The 16,780-nt window shown below is 33.0% G+C and overlaps 1 protein-coding gene across 2 annotated transcripts in view; it reads left to right on the plus strand.

Moving 5' to 3' along the window:
- The window catches only part of LOC6054206 (relaxin receptor 2), a 108,896-nt gene that overhangs the window by 63,430 nt on the left and 28,686 nt on the right, over window positions 1–16,780 (plus strand). For both annotated transcript variants that reach the window (XM_038264669.1, XM_038264670.1), the window contains exons 6-16: window positions 2,909–2,980; window positions 3,691–3,759; window positions 8,926–8,997; window positions 9,135–9,206; window positions 9,303–9,374; window positions 9,429–9,641; window positions 9,732–9,803; window positions 14,517–14,588; window positions 14,783–14,899; window positions 16,040–16,225; window positions 16,292–16,765. In XM_038264669.1, the coding sequence (XP_038120597.1) occupies window positions 2,909–2,980; window positions 3,691–3,759; window positions 8,926–8,997; window positions 9,135–9,206; window positions 9,303–9,374; window positions 9,429–9,641; window positions 9,732–9,803; window positions 14,517–14,588; window positions 14,783–14,899; window positions 16,040–16,225; window positions 16,292–16,765 (1,491 nt within the window). The remainder of the gene's footprint in view (window positions 1–2,908; window positions 2,981–3,690; window positions 3,760–8,925; window positions 8,998–9,134; window positions 9,207–9,302; window positions 9,375–9,428; window positions 9,642–9,731; window positions 9,804–14,516; window positions 14,589–14,782; window positions 14,900–16,039; window positions 16,226–16,291; window positions 16,766–16,780) is intronic.

A 16,780-nucleotide genomic window follows, 5' to 3' on the forward strand; every position in this document is an offset into this window, starting at 1 on the left:
TCGATCAATCATTTAATCATATTCAATCAATCATATTTTTTGTGAAGTACTAAAAATTTTCCCAAAACTACGTCTTTTTGATAAAATACTGAAATTTTGTTTTTATTTTCTCAAAATTTAATACTTATACGATATTTATATACGAGTGGGAATTTTTCAAACGTTTCGATAGGTTTTATTAAATCTTACAAATTTTCACAAAATTACGTTTTTTTTTGAAAAAAATTTCATTATAACTGAAAACTGAAATTTTTTAATATTTTTTTAAAAACATGTTGATTTGTGAATATTTTAAGCGTTTAAAAAAAAAATTATTACTTTTCAAATGTATGGAAAAATCCCAATCATTCGATGCCCATTGTATAAAAAACTTTAATTTCATGTGTTTTCGAAAATACGTACTATTTTCAAAAACTTGTTTTATAACTTTCGACAAAACCCGAACATTTGATACCGATATTGTAAAAAAAACTTATAAGCTAAGTATTTTTACTAAAATACTTAGTTTTGTGATTTTTTTGAGTATTTCACAAAAAAATATTATTCCTATCAAAATGAATATTGTAAAAACAGAAATTTTGAGTATTTTTCAGCTTTGTTAAAAATTTGAGTAGTTTAAAAATGTTTGTTAAAACTTTCTTAATGTATGAAAAAATCCAGAACATTTAATACCCGTAGCAGAAACAATTTTTTTTATATTTTTTGAGAAACTTTGCTTTTTCAAAATACAAGAAAAATATAAATTTTTGTGAAAATTTGTAAGAAAAAACTCACAAAATTTTGATCTTATCTATATAAACAAAAAAATGTTTTTTTTATTAAATGAAAAAATGACACTTCCAAATAGCACATTTGCAGATTCGAAAAGTACTCCGCCAACTCACACAGCGGTTGCCCCGACCCCTCTTCGATTTGCGTGAAACTTTGTCCTAAGGGGTAACTTTTGTCCCTGATCACGAATCCGAGGTCCGTTTTTTGATATCTCGTGACGGAGGGGCGGTACGACCCCTTCCATTTTTGCACATGCGAAAAAAGAGGTGTTTTTCAATAATGTGCAGCCTGAAACGGTGATGAGATAGAAATTTGGTGTCAAAGGGACTTTTATGTAAAATTAGACGCCCGATTTGATGGCGTACTCAGAATTCCGAAAAAACGTATTTTTCATCGAAAAAAAACACTAAAAAAGTTTTAAAAATTCTCCCATTTTCCGTTACTCGACTGTAAATTTTTTTGGAACATGTCATTTTATGGGAAATTTAATGTACTTTTCAAATCAACATTGACTCAGAAGGGTAATTTTTCATTTATAACAAAATTTTTCATTTTAAAATTTTGTGTTTTTTCTAACTTTGCAGGGTTATTTTTTAGATCGCGATTTTACGAAAAAAAGTTTTGAAAAAGTTTCTTTGTGCGTTTCTCTTTGTTTCGTCGTCCGTGTCTGACGCGGGTGACCATGAACGGCCATGATCGACAACGACCAATTTTTTCCAAACTTTTTTTTCGTAAAATCGCGATAACTCGTCATGTTTATAAGCAAACCTCTTATGTTTATATATCAAAATTTTTGTAATTGTCTGTTCTACAACTTAGTAGAACATTGTTTTACTCTAAAAAATAACCCTGCAAAGTTAGAAAAAAACAAGAAATTTTAAAATGAAAAATTTTGTTCTAAATGAAAAAAATGACCCTTCTGAGTCAATGTTGATTTGAAAAGTACATTAAATTTCCCATAAAATGACATGTTCCACAAATTTTTACAGTCGAGTAACGGAAAATGGGAGAATTTTCAAAGCTTTTTTAGGGTTTTTTTCGATGAAAAATACTTTTTTTCGGAATTCTGAGTACGCCATCAAATCGGGCGTCTTATTTTACGTAAAAGTCCCTTTGACACCAAATTTCTATCTCATCACCGTTTCAGGCTGCAAATTATTGAAAAACACCTCTTTTTTCGCATGTTCAAAAATGGAAGGGGTCGTACCGCTCCTCCGTCACGAGATATCAAAAAACGGACCTCGGATTCATGATCAGGGACAAAAGTTACCCCTTAGGACAAAGTTTCACGCAAATCGAAGAGGGGTCAGGGCAACTTTTCCAGATTTCGTGTGAGTTGGTAGAGAATTACCCACATTAAATTTCAATGAATATGGCAATTTCCAATTTGATAAACTATTTTTTTCAGTTTGTTTGATGAAAAATACCTTTTTTTTCTAAATTCTGAGTACGCCATAGAATTGGGCGTTAAATTTTACATAAAAATCCTTTTGATACCAACTTTCTAAATAATTACCAGTTCGGGCTGCAAATTATTGAAAAACACGTTTTTTTTGGAGAATGTTCTCCTCCGTCTAAAAGTCAAAATTTGTAAAAACTTATAGAGGGAATAGATTCTTCAGGCAATTTTACATAAAAATCTCTACTTTGACCGTTGTCTCAAGTCCAATCCTTGTAAAAATATAGCGGTAGAAAAAAAGTTGAATAAACAGAGATTTTGGCATTTTTATGTGGTTTTTGGCCATTGACCACTCTTCAATTTAACTCGTTTCGAAATTTATGTAAGCTTATTTACTACCCAGGCTGGTCACTTTGTGCATTACGCTATGTGGAAATTTGATTTTTTTTTCTCTAAATCCAAACATAATCAACCAAAATTTTATGATTGTTTTCAATTAACTGCCAGGCATTATTATCCAATATTGGTCTCATTCTAATCAAGCATGTTGCCACTGCAGCATACGTTTCAATTTCATAAACATGTTTACCTTACTGGAAGATCAATCAGGGTGCAACGAGTCTTATACCTGAGCAACGTTTCCATTTGCAGTAACAAACATCCATCGTATGGTTTTCGTACTATTGTGCATTGCACTCACATTTCCTAACACGTAGTTGATATCCTTTCTTTCGGCAGGGACCTTACCGGCAATAGGTTCCCGGAGCTGCAGATGGATGTCTTTGTGAAGCTTCCTGCACTGGAAACACTGTAAGTATGGTTCACCTTTTTTCAATTTCTTGGAATGCATCTCTATAGTGAAGCAACATAGATTCTCCTGCGATGGATGGATCAACATTTCTTTCTTGGTTTAGTAGATATTTTTTCTCTCCATTTTATACTACAGTAGTTGTTCGGTAACTGGGCGTTGTTTAACTGGGCGCTCGATAACTGGGCTGTAGCCCAGTTAAAAAGCAGACAAACGTCAAAAAACCAAAACAAATCAAAACCAAACCGAGGGGTTGATGGATGCAAAAATCATATTCAATAAATAATTTTTTTTTTCAAATTTTTGTTTAATTTTATGTTAGAATTAAAGAAATATGAAAAGTAAGCAATGTGAATAAATTTGAGTAACTTTTATTTTTATATTTCATCTGGAAAATATTATGCATCGGTGGTCCCCTCGTTATTTTTTGTTCAGCCCAGTTACCGAACAACTACTGTATTTCAATCAGCACCGTGTCAGCTTTGATTTGTTGTGCCATGACAGATCATTATGGTGTTGAAATATGCCTGAAGTATCGTGACTTATGGGTGCATTAAAGTTTCAACATTGGCACCATGCTGAAGAAACCTTGTAAAACTTGATTCTAACTGAGTTTGCATTCCTTTGAATCAGCACCAATCATCAAAGTGCAGCTATTCATCAGTCCAATTGACAAATTGTTGACATTCCAACCTCTCCCTCTTATTTGTAGCGTCCTGAAGCACTGCCTGATTGAGAAGATTGAGGCTCCAACCGAAGACATGACCGAAATCATTGCCATGTAAGTATTCTGGAATCACTTTTCAAAACTATCTACAAAATTGATTTCTTAAAAATTAAAAATTTTCGCTACATTATTTTGCAATTAAACCCTATTCAAATGTTACAACCGATGTGACCCATCTACGATGGGTTCCCACACTATCGAAAGATTTCACTGCAAGGATCGTTGAAGTACCGCATGATGGTCCAAATGGTTATTGATAGCATCTGCTGGGTGTGCTTTCCTTATTTGCAACAGAGAAATTTTCCAGTTCATTGAAGCTGGTTTTGCTGGTAAATTTATTGCCCATGCAGAGCATTTTAATTGCCTCTAATTTGGTTGATTTTTGGTGCACCAGTTTCTTCCCCAGAAATGCGACTTAATTAATTCGGAAAACTGTTTGCTATCAGGATTGAAAACTTTAAAGTTTCTTAATTTCGTTAGTTTTTTTCGCTATCAAATGATACCATTAGGGCCAGACGGAAAAAGGGGACCACAATTTGTGCCGGCGCCAAAAAGCGCACAACAGGCGATAAATTGAAGCCTTTTTGTGGCAAATGTGGTGAATGCGAGAAATGGGACGTTTTTGGTCGGGATTCCCAAAACAAGTAGTGGAACTTTAAATGGGATGGAAAATGCAACGTCAGGTTTAAGGTTGAACAGATTTTTTGAATATTTTTAATTTAGCAAAACTGTTGGTTACTTTGGCCAGTTTTCTGTTTGCTATTTCTTTAATGCTGTTGGCAATATTTGATTTCTGGATCAGGCACAAGCGTAATGCAAATTTTATGACAAGTTTTTGCCCACCCACTCTTTAAAATTATAATATTCCCTGGGAAGTGAAAAAATAATAATTGCTTACAAAATAATTCTTCATTGAGAAATAAACAAGTAAAATCAATTGTAAACTATTTCAACGACAATCAAATAAAGGACCTTTAAGCCTGAATGTTGCGTTTGTCGTTTTTGCCCCTATAAACTTTGTTACTTCGATGTTAGACAGGGATCGCAGCAACCGATGTTCGATACTCGTCTCTAAATCAACTAGATGATTGTTTCGCAAGAGTTTGCATAAGTTTTTACTATTTTTTTTAAACTTGTGTGGAAATTTAGTTTTTGTTGAAGGAGATCGAAAAATCCAAATTTTTGTTTTTGTTAAATAGTGAGAAGATTTAAATGTTGTTTTTTATTGTTAATCTACTTAATGTCAAATATTCTAAATAATTTATTTATTCTTCATGACATTTAGGGGAACAGCATCTAATTCCAGCGTGCCTCCAATGTTGGCAGGTCAGAACTTTGACATTCAATTAAAGCTAATTAAAAGCGTTTTCAACTGAAATCGTGTGATAAATAGCTCAATAAGAAGTGAGCAAGCAAGTTTCTTTCAAAAGTTTTGCAAAATTAGTTGATTAAATAGTGAAAATCAGCAAATTGGATGGAGTCAGGACCGAGTGCTTAACATGCCAAACATACGAGAATTTCCCCTAATATTTACATTTTTTTATAGTTTTTTTCTGACTTTGAAGATTGCTTATTCTGAAGCCTTCATAAAAAAAATCTATATATTTTTAATAATTGAGCAACTGTCTACGAAATCGGCCGATTTCAACCATTTTTATTTTTTGTATTTTTTTAATGGCTCAAACTTTGTGGGGGCCTTCCCTATGACCAAATAAGCTATCTTGCGTCATTGGTTCACCCATACAAGTCTCCATACAATTTTGGCAGCTGTCCATACAAAAATGGTATGTAAATATTCAAACAGCTGTAACTTTTGAGTGAATTTTCTGATCAATTTGGTGTCTTCGGCAAAGTTGTAGGTATTGTTGAGGACTGTTGAGAAAAAAATAGGTACACGGAAAAAAATTTGCAGATTTTTTAATCAATTTTTTTTTTACCAAAACTCAATTTCCCAAAATAAGTATTTTTTGATTTTCGAGATTTTTTGATATGTTTTAGAAGACAAAAATTTGCAACTTTTGAGCTATAGAGAAACATGGTCAAAAAATCTGCCGCCGAGTTATAAATTTTTTAAACAATAGAGATTTTTGGAAAAAAATTGAAGTTTCATGCAAAAACAAGTTGGACATTACTTTTTAATGCAAAATTGAATTTGCAATCGAAAAATACTTTACAGATTTTTTGATAAAGGGCTCCGTTTTCGAGATATAGCCACCGAAAGTTTGATTTTAGCGAATTATTTGCAGTTTTTAATTTTTTTAAAATAGTGACCATGAAAGACCATTTCTAAATTTTTTTTTTTGAAAAGTTCAGATAATTTTCTTTAAAATTGTCTAGGAGACATTGAAGATAGGACCTCTGGTTGCTGAGATAGAGCCGCTTTAATAAAAAGAAACACGAAAATTGAAGTTTTTTAAATCTCACCAAAACAACCCACCTTTTTTAATGACGATATCTCAGCAATTAATGGTCCGATTTTCAATGTTAATAGATAAAAAATTCGTGAAATTTTCCGATCTTTTCGAAAAAAGTATTTTAAATCAAGACTAACATTTTAAAAGGGCCAAATATTTAATATTACGCTCATTTAAAATGCTAGTCTTGATTTAAAAAAAATTAAAATATTTTTTTCGAAAAGATCGGAAAAATTTACGAATGTTTCATGTATTAACATTGAAAATCGGACCATTAGTTGCTGAGATATTGTCATTAGAAAATGGTGGGTTGTTTTGGTGAGACTTAGAAAACTTCAATTTTCGTGTTTCTTTTTCTTAAAGCGGCTCTATCTCAGCAACCCGAGGTCCCATCTTCAATGTCTCTTAGACAATTTTATAGCAAATTTTCTGAACTTTTTTAAAAAAATATTTTTAGAAATGGTCACTCATGGTCACTATTTTCAAAAAATGAAAAACTGCAAAAAATCGCTAAAATCAAAGTTTCGGTGGCTATATCTTGAAAACGGAGCCCTTTATCAAAAAAATTGTGAAGTATTTTTCGATTGCAAATTCAATTTTGCGTTAAAAAATAATGTCAAACTTGTTTTTGCATGAAACTTCGATTTTTTCCAAAAATCACTATTTTTTCAAAAATTCATAACTCGGCGGCAGATTTTTTGACCATGTTTCTCTATGGCTCAAAAGTTGCGGATTTTGTCCCCTAAAACATATCAAAAATCTCAAAATCAAAAATACGTATTTTGGGAAATTGAGTTTTAGTGAAAAAAGTTGATTAAAAATCTGCAAAAAAATTTCCGTGTACCTATTTTTTTCTCAAAAGTCCTCAACAATACCTACAACTTTGCCGAAGACACCAAATTGATCAGAAAATTCACTCAAAAGTTACAGCTGTTTGAATATTTACATACCATTTTTGTATGGACAGCAGCCAAAATTGTATGGAGACTTGTATGGATGAACCAATCACACAAAATAGCTTATTTGGTCATAGGGAAGGCCCCCACAAAGTTTGAGCCAAATCAAAAGTACAAATAAAATCCATTTCCGGTTTTGGTAGAGAATTGCTCAATTTTTAAAAAAATATTTGTTGAAAGCAAATATGCCCTTATAATTATTGAAATAATTAAGTTGATCAGGCTTACACAAATACTTGTGATTTTTCCCTCAGAGTGTTGCAAAAAATAATGAAAAAAAAATTCAAATGAAAATCAAATTCTAACCCTGAGGTTTTAATTTTTCTATGTATTTATTGTTTAACCATAAAATTCTTTAAATTGCCTCAATTAATGAAAAATAAAGATAACAAATTGCACTTAATATATTAAAACGAATTAATAGATTAACATTGAAAATTTCCTTGCATGACTTATTTCCTGAATAAGAAGAAACAAAAAAATATATATAAAATTTTCATTTGCATTGTTTGGTTTGGTAAATTCTCAGATAGCTTTAAAAATAACCTTTTTTTCGTTTACTAAAAATTATTCTATAGGCAGAAGAATGCATTGTAAATTGATTTCAGTTAATTGGACTCAAATTTGCATGGAAAATTGAAAGTTTCAATTAAAAAGGGGGTAACAAAAACTTTAAATAAAATTTGCACCAACCTGTTTAGCGGAGTAGAAAAGACCTGGTACAATACGCTTATAATAATAATAATAATTTTGTAATAATTTTATAATAATTTTATAATGATTTAATTATAATTTAATAATATAAAATACTTAATAAAAAGTAATGAACTGATAATGATTGGGCGTCAAATTTTCTCGCGTTCTGAATTTCCCGGGGAACGGGAAAAATATTTTTTGAATCCCGAGAATTAGAGGCATCCCGGGAAATTTTTGAAGCAGTTATAAAATCTATAATTCATTATATTTGTTATGTTTTTTCTAGCTTCAATCATAGAATAAGCTCAAAAATGTGAATTTGTAATAAGCTACACTTCAAACTGAACAATGACAGCAGTCTTTAGATAGTTTCAAACAGTTTAAAAAAACTGTCATAAACAACAAGAAATAAAATTTTACCAGACAATGTAACACTTTGAATAAGTATAAAATTATATGTTTTATATTTGAAACATGTGTCAAAAATTTATCTTTAAGTCTCTTCTGATAACTTTGGATAATCGGAACTTCAGTCTGAATAGGTATACCGTCAGTGGGGGTGACATTGAGTCTGGGAGGTGAGATTGGGTCAAAGTGATTTTTTACGGATTTTACCATTTCTCAGATTCTTCTCAATGAAACTGAATTCTGTTAAAAGGGTTAAACTGTTGATCTATTTCCAACCTCAAATCTAAATTTCTAGAATTTGGTTTGTTTTCAATTTCGGGAATTCCCGGGAGAAATATTTAAAAAAACCCCGGGAGTCGGAAATTCTCGGTCTTGGAAAAATCCCGGAATTTTTGTTCCGGGAATTCCCGGGATGGACGCACTAATTTTGCTTTTAAAAAACAAAGAATTTTACCGTAAATTTCCTTAAATAAAATATTGGGCCTCCTTTCATTTATATAATAACGATTTTTGTCAATTCGGCGAAATGCTTTTCGTTTTCTGTTTTTATTTTCAAAATTTTCTATCTTAAAGATTCACCAAGTTTCACTGATAGTTTCACTCTTCCACAAATAATGAAAAGAAGCATTGTTCAGAGAGTGCAAACTTTGATTCCTTTGTAATCAACAAACTACAGAGCGCTTTCCTTAGTTTCCCACCAGTAATCATCCGTTCTCCATTCTCGCCCCCTCCGTTTTGATTCGCAGCCATCTCGACCAGAACCGATTAAAATCGCTGCCGGATATCTTCTTCCCGCTGGAGAACAGACTGAACACACTGTGAGTAATGGGTTTACCGCCCCCTTTCGCACCCCCTCAAGCTACCACCGGGACGTGGGCGGTAGCTCCAGTTGACAAGTGTTTAATAGACGATTTCCTGCACTTCTTGCCGGTTCCCGGGTTTTCTGCACTTTCAGCATCCTGAGCGGAAATCAAATAACCAAACTTGGCGCTCGCAACTTTGAGAACCTGGAATACCTGGAGGAGCTGTGAGTACTTCGTGTGTGGGGGTTGACTGCGGAGATTGGGTTTTGTTTAACTGATTTAAAATTGATGATGTTTTTTTTTGCTCTGTTCTTCGGCAGTGATCTAAAGGACAACCAGATTGAAACGATACACGAGGAGGTGTTTCAACCGCTGAAGAGCTTGGAAATTTTGTAAGAAAAAATATTATTTTATTTTAATAACTTTGTAAGAACAATACCTTTCAGATATCTGAACAAAAATCGACTCACCACACTGGTTCACGGAATGATTCCGCGAATTCCCACGCTGCGGACACTGTCGCTGGCCCAGAACCACATCCGGACGATTTCGCTCGACGCGCTGGATCTGCCCGAGCTCGAGCATCTGTATCTGTCCGAGAATAAGCTGCGACTTATCTACAACAGTACCTTTAGTAAATTGCCGAATTTATTAGGACTGTAAGTAGCCAACCAGATTCCAGCTCGCCAAACACGTCCATAAACAGTAAACTGTAATGGGGTTTTCCCCTTCTTTCCGGTTATTTCCAGATTTTTAAATGACAACGAAATAAGCTACTTCCAACTCGGTTCGTTTGCCGGAATCAATAATATAACTACCATGTAAGTTTGCTTGCACTCTTTAGAGATTACTCTCCCAAACTCATTTGGCAAACTGACAAACCCTTCCAAAATCAACCACAAAATCCAACGTTGACTTCACCACTATAAAAGCTGTGGTACTTGTCGAGTCGACTAGACTGGGTTTGTGTGTATGTGACGAACTTTTCCTCCCCGGCACAGACAAATATACGAGACTGGAATTTTTAAATCAAGATAATGCTGGATTTTGTTCGAACTGGATGCCAGAAAAGGATATCTTTCTTAACTGAATTTCTGTTCGATAAAGTCAAGTGTCAAAATGATCAAAAATTTACCGAAATTCGGTAGTAAGATTTCAGATTTGTTTCATGTAGAATTTCCAAATTGTAAAATAATAATTTAATCCAAAAAATCAGATCAAATATTTATTCGAAATCTATTTTTTATTTCACATAATTTTCACTATTGAATAATGAAGAAAAAACCCAGCCAGAATCTTTCAACATAAACACTTATATTTTTCCGAATTTGATAAATCACTGAACATGGTCGTAATATTCAATGTTTGGCCCTTTTAAAAAGCTAGTCTTGATTTAAAATTTTGCAAAATATTTTTTTTGAAAAGATTGGAAAAATTAATGAATGTTTCATGTGTTAACATTGAAAATCGGACCATTAGTTGCTGAGATATCGACATTAGAAAATTGTGGGTTGTTTGGGTAAGACTTAGAAAACTTCAATTTTGCGTGTTTCTTTTTCTTAAAGCGGCTCTATCTCAGCAACCCGAGGTCCAATCTTCAATGTCTCTTAGTCAATTTTATAGCAAATTTTCGGAACTTTTCAAATAAAATTGTTTGAGAAATAGTCACTCATGGTAACATTTTTTAAAAATCCAAAAACTGCAAATGTTTCGCTAAAATCAAACTTTCGGAGGAAAGCAAAATATTATAAGAAAAAGTGCTGTGAGATAACTTCTAAATCCCTGGAAGAAGAGGACGAAGATAAACTTGAAGAACTTGATAATTCACTCTTTAAATATTCCGCTAAATATTTGAAACATAGACAGAAATCGTTAGAAAAAAGGCACGGTAATAATTATTGAAGTGATTTTAAACTCTGTAATTTTTCCTCTTTCACTATCCACCTTGAAGAGATGAATGCACAATGGTGTAAAGTCTCTATAATAATAATAAAAAAAAAACTTTCGGAGGCTATATCTTGAAAACGGAGCCCTTTATCAAAAAATCTGTAAAGTACTTTTCGATTGCAAATTCAATTTTGCATTATAAAATAATGTCAAACTTGTTTTTGCATGAAACTTCTAATTCTTTGACCATGTTTCTCTATAGCTCAAAAAATGCGAATTTCTGTCCCCTAAAACATATCAAAAAATCTCGAAAATCAAAAAATACATATTTTGGGAAATTGAGTTTTAGTAAAAAAAATTGTGATAAAAAAGCAAATTTTTTTTTCCGTGTGCCTATTTTTTTCTCAAAAGTCCTCAACAATACCTACAACTTTGCCGAAGACACCGAATTGATCAGAAAATTCACTCAAAAGTTACAGCTGTTTGAATATTTACATACCATTTTTGTATAGACAGCAGTGCAATTCTCTGAGTTTTCGGTCATTCGATTTTTTTGTATTTTTTAATCCGGCTGAAACTTTGTTGGTGCCTTCGGTATGCCCAAAGAAGCCAATTTGCATCATTAGTTTGTCCATATAATTTTCCATACAAATTTGTCAGCTGTCCATACAAAAATGATATGTGAAAATTGAAAAATCTGTATCTTTTGAAGGAATTTTTTGATCGAGTTGGTGTCTTCGACAAAGTTGTAGGTATGGATATGGACTACACTGAAAAAAAAATGATACACGGTAAAAAAATTTTGGTGATTTTTTATTTAACTTTTTGTCACCAAAACTTGATTTGCAAAAAAACACTATTTTTAATTTTTTTTATTTTTTGATATGTTTTAGAGCACATAAAATGCCAACTTTTCAGAAATTTCCAGAATGGGCAAAAAATCTTTGACCGAGTTATGATTTTTTGAATCAATACTGATTTTTTCAAAAAATCGAAATATCGGTCGCAAAAATTTTTCAACTTCATTTTTCGATGTAAAATCGAATTTGCAATCAAAAAGTACTTAATTGAAATTTTGATAAAGTGCACCGTTTTCAAGTTATAGCCATTTTTAGGTAACTTTTTTGAAAATAGTCGCAGTTTTTCATTTTTTAAAATTAGTGCCCATGTTTATATTTTTGAAAAGCTGAGAAAATTCTCTATATTTTGCTTTATTGAACTTTGTTGATGCGACCCATAGTTGCTGAGATATTGCTATGCAAAGGCTAAAAAACAGGAAAATTGATGTTTTCTAAGTCTCACCCAAACAACCCACCATTTTCTAATGTCGATATCTCAGCAACTATAGGTCCGATTAACAATGTTAAAACATGAAACATTCGTGAAATTTTCCGATCTTTTCGAAAAAAATATTTTCAAAAATTTAAAATCAAGACTAACATTTAAAACGGGCCAAACATTCAATATTACGCCCATTTGAAATGTTAGTCTTGATTTTAAATTTTTGAAAATATTTTTTTCGAAAAGATTGGAAAATTTCACGAATGTTTCATGTTTTAACATTGTTAATCGGACCATTAGTTGCTGAGATATCGACATTAGAAAATGGTGGGTTGTTTGGGTGAGACTTAGAAAACATCAATTTTCCTGTTTTTTAGCCTTTGCATAGCAATATCTCAGCAACTATGGGTCGCATCAACAAAGTTCAATAAAGCAAAATATAGAGAATTTTCTCAGCTTTTCAAAAATATTTTTTCAAAGGTGGGCAAACATGGGCACTAATTTTAAAAAATGAAAAACTGCGACTATTTTCAAAAAAGTTACCTAAAAATGGCTATAACTTGAAAACGGTGCACTTTATCAAAATTTCACTAAAGTACTTTTTGATTGCAAATTCGATTTTACATCGAAAAATGAAGTTGAAAAATTTTTGCGACCGATATTTCGATTTTTTGAAAAAATCAGTATTGATTCAAAAAATCATAACTCGGTCAAAGATTTTTTGCCCATTCTGGAAATTTCTGAAAAGTTGCCATTTTATGTGCTCTAAAACATATGAAAAAATAAAAAAAATTAAAAATAGTGTTTTTTTGCAAATCAAGTTTTAGTGACAAAAAGTTAAATAAAAAATCACCAAAATTTTTTTACCGTGTAAAATTTTTTTTCAGTGTAGTTCATATCCATACCTACAACTTTGCCGAAGACACCAACTCGATCAAAAAATTCCTTCAAAAGATACAGATTTTTGAATTTTCACATATCATTTTTGTATGGACAGCTGCCAAATTTGTATGGAAAATTATATGGACAAACTGATGATGCGAAATGGCTTCTTTGGGCATACCGAAGGCACCAAAAGAGTTTCAGCCGGATTAAAAAATACAAAAATTAAAATTAAAGAAAAACGACCGATTCCGTAGAGAACTGCTCAGCAGCCAAAATTGTATGGAGACCACAAAGTTTGAGCCAAATCAAAAAATACAAAAAATAAAAATGGTCGAAATCGGCCGATTTCGTAGAGAGTTACTCAAAAGCTAAATTTCTTAACAAAAATAAATTAGTAAAAACAATTATTGCCATTTGTTAAAATAAGGGTTATTAGGTGATTTATTGAGGAAAATTGTAGGAGCTTTCCAGTTCCTTAAAAAAAAATCTTGATACTTTTTGGTAATTTCAACTTGGAAATGCATCCAATCTGAAAACTATGCATTTTTTCAACTATATTTTATATGTTCATCTTGATTGGAAACATGATTTTGAATCGAAAAACTGATTAAGATTATTTTCGTCTCAGATATTTTTCAAGAATTATATTTTTTTACAAATTTGTACCTCCGTTATTACATTTTGCACTATCGCGAATATAAGCAGAAGGAGACGCCTTGTTTGGTCTCCTTCAACACATTGAAAGCTTATATTTGAACACGAATTTCGGGAATTCGACTTTTGGCGATTTTTTCTGTTTAGCTTTTTTTTTTTTGAAAAGATCTACAAATAGCTTTTTGAGGATTGTAACAATGTTTTTTGGAGACATCTTCGAAACAAATTGCGTATCTCAAATTCAGACATCTAGAGTTTTTTGTTTATAAAGGTCCTATAAGCTATTGTGTTTCATATGTTTATACACACAAAAAAAAAACATTTAAATTTAAATGAAATTTGATGTAAATTTGCAACAAATTATACGTAAAAGCATGATTTTACGTGTGATTCAACCGTTTACGTTGAATCCCAAGTTAACATCAATTGAGTTTACACGCGTTTCATTTTTTTAGTGTCGAGTGAATTCACATTTTTTTTCTGTGTATATCCATAAAAAAACTCTAGAAATGTCCTACTAGATTTTTGCCAATTATTGAAAAAAAATCTCTTAGCTCCTAAATATTAAGTTGTGGATAAGGTATGCAATTATCACTATTAGGGAAAAAATGAAATGTTTTTTTTCATATTTAAACATATTTTGATCCATTTAATCATAACCATTTCAGACACTTTGAGTTTTTGACCAAAAATGTTTAAAACAGCTGTCCAAATTTGTTCGAATTGTTTTTTTTTCTTTCAAAATGACTGCGTACAAATCGTCCATTTGTCTGTGAGAGTGGGAGAAAAGGGTTAGAAAAGCTAGTCACTTGTTCTTTCATCACCAGGAACCTGAAGGGAAATAAATTTGCCAGGATTGACCGACGTGTGCTGGAAAATCTCACCAGCTTGAATCACATGTAAGTACCGAACCCTTCTGGCAATTCTGGAGTGGGGTTCTGATTTCAAAAAAAAAATTAAAATTTTATTCAATTAAAAATGACTTTCAATAGAGTGGTCCAAATAAACTTTCGCTTGTTGTTTCACCAATTCGGATCACTCTATTGCTAGAAAAAACCCACCCATTCATGAGCGTTTCCTGCCAATTTTGCAGACACTTTTCCGAGTTCCACCACTGCAAGGCGGCCCTCCACGTGCGCGTCTGCGAGCCACGTGGCGACGGCATCAGCAGCAAGAGCCACCTGCTGGACAATCCGGTGCTGAGGACCAGGTGAGATTTGAATGTCACACCAATCAATAAGTACATGAGTACAAGTCACGTTTGATTTGAAAATGATAGCTGCTTCGTGCGCAGGGGGGGGGGGAGGGGGATTGCCATTAGTTAAACGTATTAAAGTTTTGGTCACGACACGAGCCTTCTTTTTATGGAGCGTGATTGTCATTTCGAAAATCGTTCACCAAAATCGTCCCAAGTGGTTTTGACCCCACCCCCACTGAAATTGCAAAGTTTAATTAAAATTTTCATGATTTGTTTCCGGAGTCTCGTTCTTCGTGATCACATGCAATGCGCTCATTTCGGAAGCGAAATTAGTGGATTCTTTTATCTTCTTTTTGTTGAAAATGGGGACACAACAATCTTGATTTAGAGAGATTGTGTGACTAAAACGGTGCTTAATTCAACTTTGTGTAGTTGATGCATTTTTGAATCATTTAATTTTTTTTCCGAAACAAAAAAAAGGAGTTTCCTAGCAGGAAATCATTTTTTTGACGAATAACTGGTTATGTTGTGGAATCAACGAACATTCAAACAATAGTGCCCTAATAATCTGCTTAGCTGAAACTAAAAACTAAAAACTAAAAACTAAAAACTAAAAACTAAAAACTAAAAACTAAAAACTTAAAACTAAAAACTAAAAACTAAAAACTAAAAACTAAAAACTAAAAACTAAAAACTAAAAACTAAAAACTAAAAACTAAAAACTAAAAACTAAAACTAAAAACTAAAACTAAAACTAAAAACTAAAAACTAAAAACTAAAAACTAAAAACTAAAAACTAAAAACTAAAAACTAAAAACTAAAAACTAAAAACTAAAAACTAAAAACTAAAAACTAAAAACTAAAAACTAAAAACTAAAAACTAAAAACTAAAAACTAAAAACTAAAAAAAAACAATAACTAAAAACTAAAAACTAAAAACAATAACTAAAAACTAAAAACTAAAAACTAATGATTTTTTAAATTTTTAAACTTTGATTTTATGATTTTATGATTTTATGATTTTATGATTTTATGATTTTATGATTTTATGATTTTATGATTTTATGATTTTATGATTTTATGATTTTATGATTTTATGTTCTGAAATGTATCTTTCAAAACCTCATAATAATTACTGCATCCACCATTTAGCGTGTGGATAATGGCCGCCGTCGGCGTCGTTGGCAACCTGCTGGTCCTATTCGGCCGGTACCTGGTCGGAACGCGGAGCAGCCAGGCCCACGCGGAACACTCGCTGTACCTGCGCCATCTGGCGGCGAGCGACCTGATGATGGGCATCTACCTGACGATCATCGCCACGGCCGACATCATGTTCCGGTGAGTTTCGAGAAGGGTTCTGCCAAGGGTTCTTCTGTAGCTGAGATTTTTTCTTGTTTTTTCAAGGGGAGAGTACCTGCACTGGGACGAGGAGTGGCGCTCGAGTGCGGTTTGCGCCTTCTGCGGCTTCCTGAGCACGCTGAGCTGTCAGTCGTCGACGCTGCTGCTGACGCTGGTCACGTGGGATCGGTTGATCTCGGTGACGCGCCCGCTGTACCAGCGATCCAACAGCAAAACCCGGGTCATCATGCGGCTGGCGCTGCTGTGGGGAGTGGCCGCGGCCGCTGCAGCTGCCCCTTTGTCGGCCACGGACTATTTTGGGTCGCATTTTTACGGCTCGAATGGCGTCTGTCTGTCGATTCACATCCACGATCCGTACGCCATGGGCTGGCAGTACTCGGCGGGGCTGTTTATCCTGGTGAATACGTTTTCGCTGGTGTTCATCGGGACGTCCTACCTGCGGATGTTGCAGGCCATCCGGGTGTCGCGGAATGAAGTTCGGAACACGCTCAACTGCCGTGAGAAGATCGTCGCAAGGAGGTGAGAAAGTCATGA

Source organism: Culex quinquefasciatus, chromosome 3 (genome assembly GCF_015732765.1).
Source record: "Culex quinquefasciatus strain JHB chromosome 3, VPISU_Cqui_1.0_pri_paternal, whole genome shotgun sequence".
NCBI classification, from domain to species: Eukaryota; Metazoa; Arthropoda; class Insecta; order Diptera; family Culicidae; genus Culex; species Culex quinquefasciatus.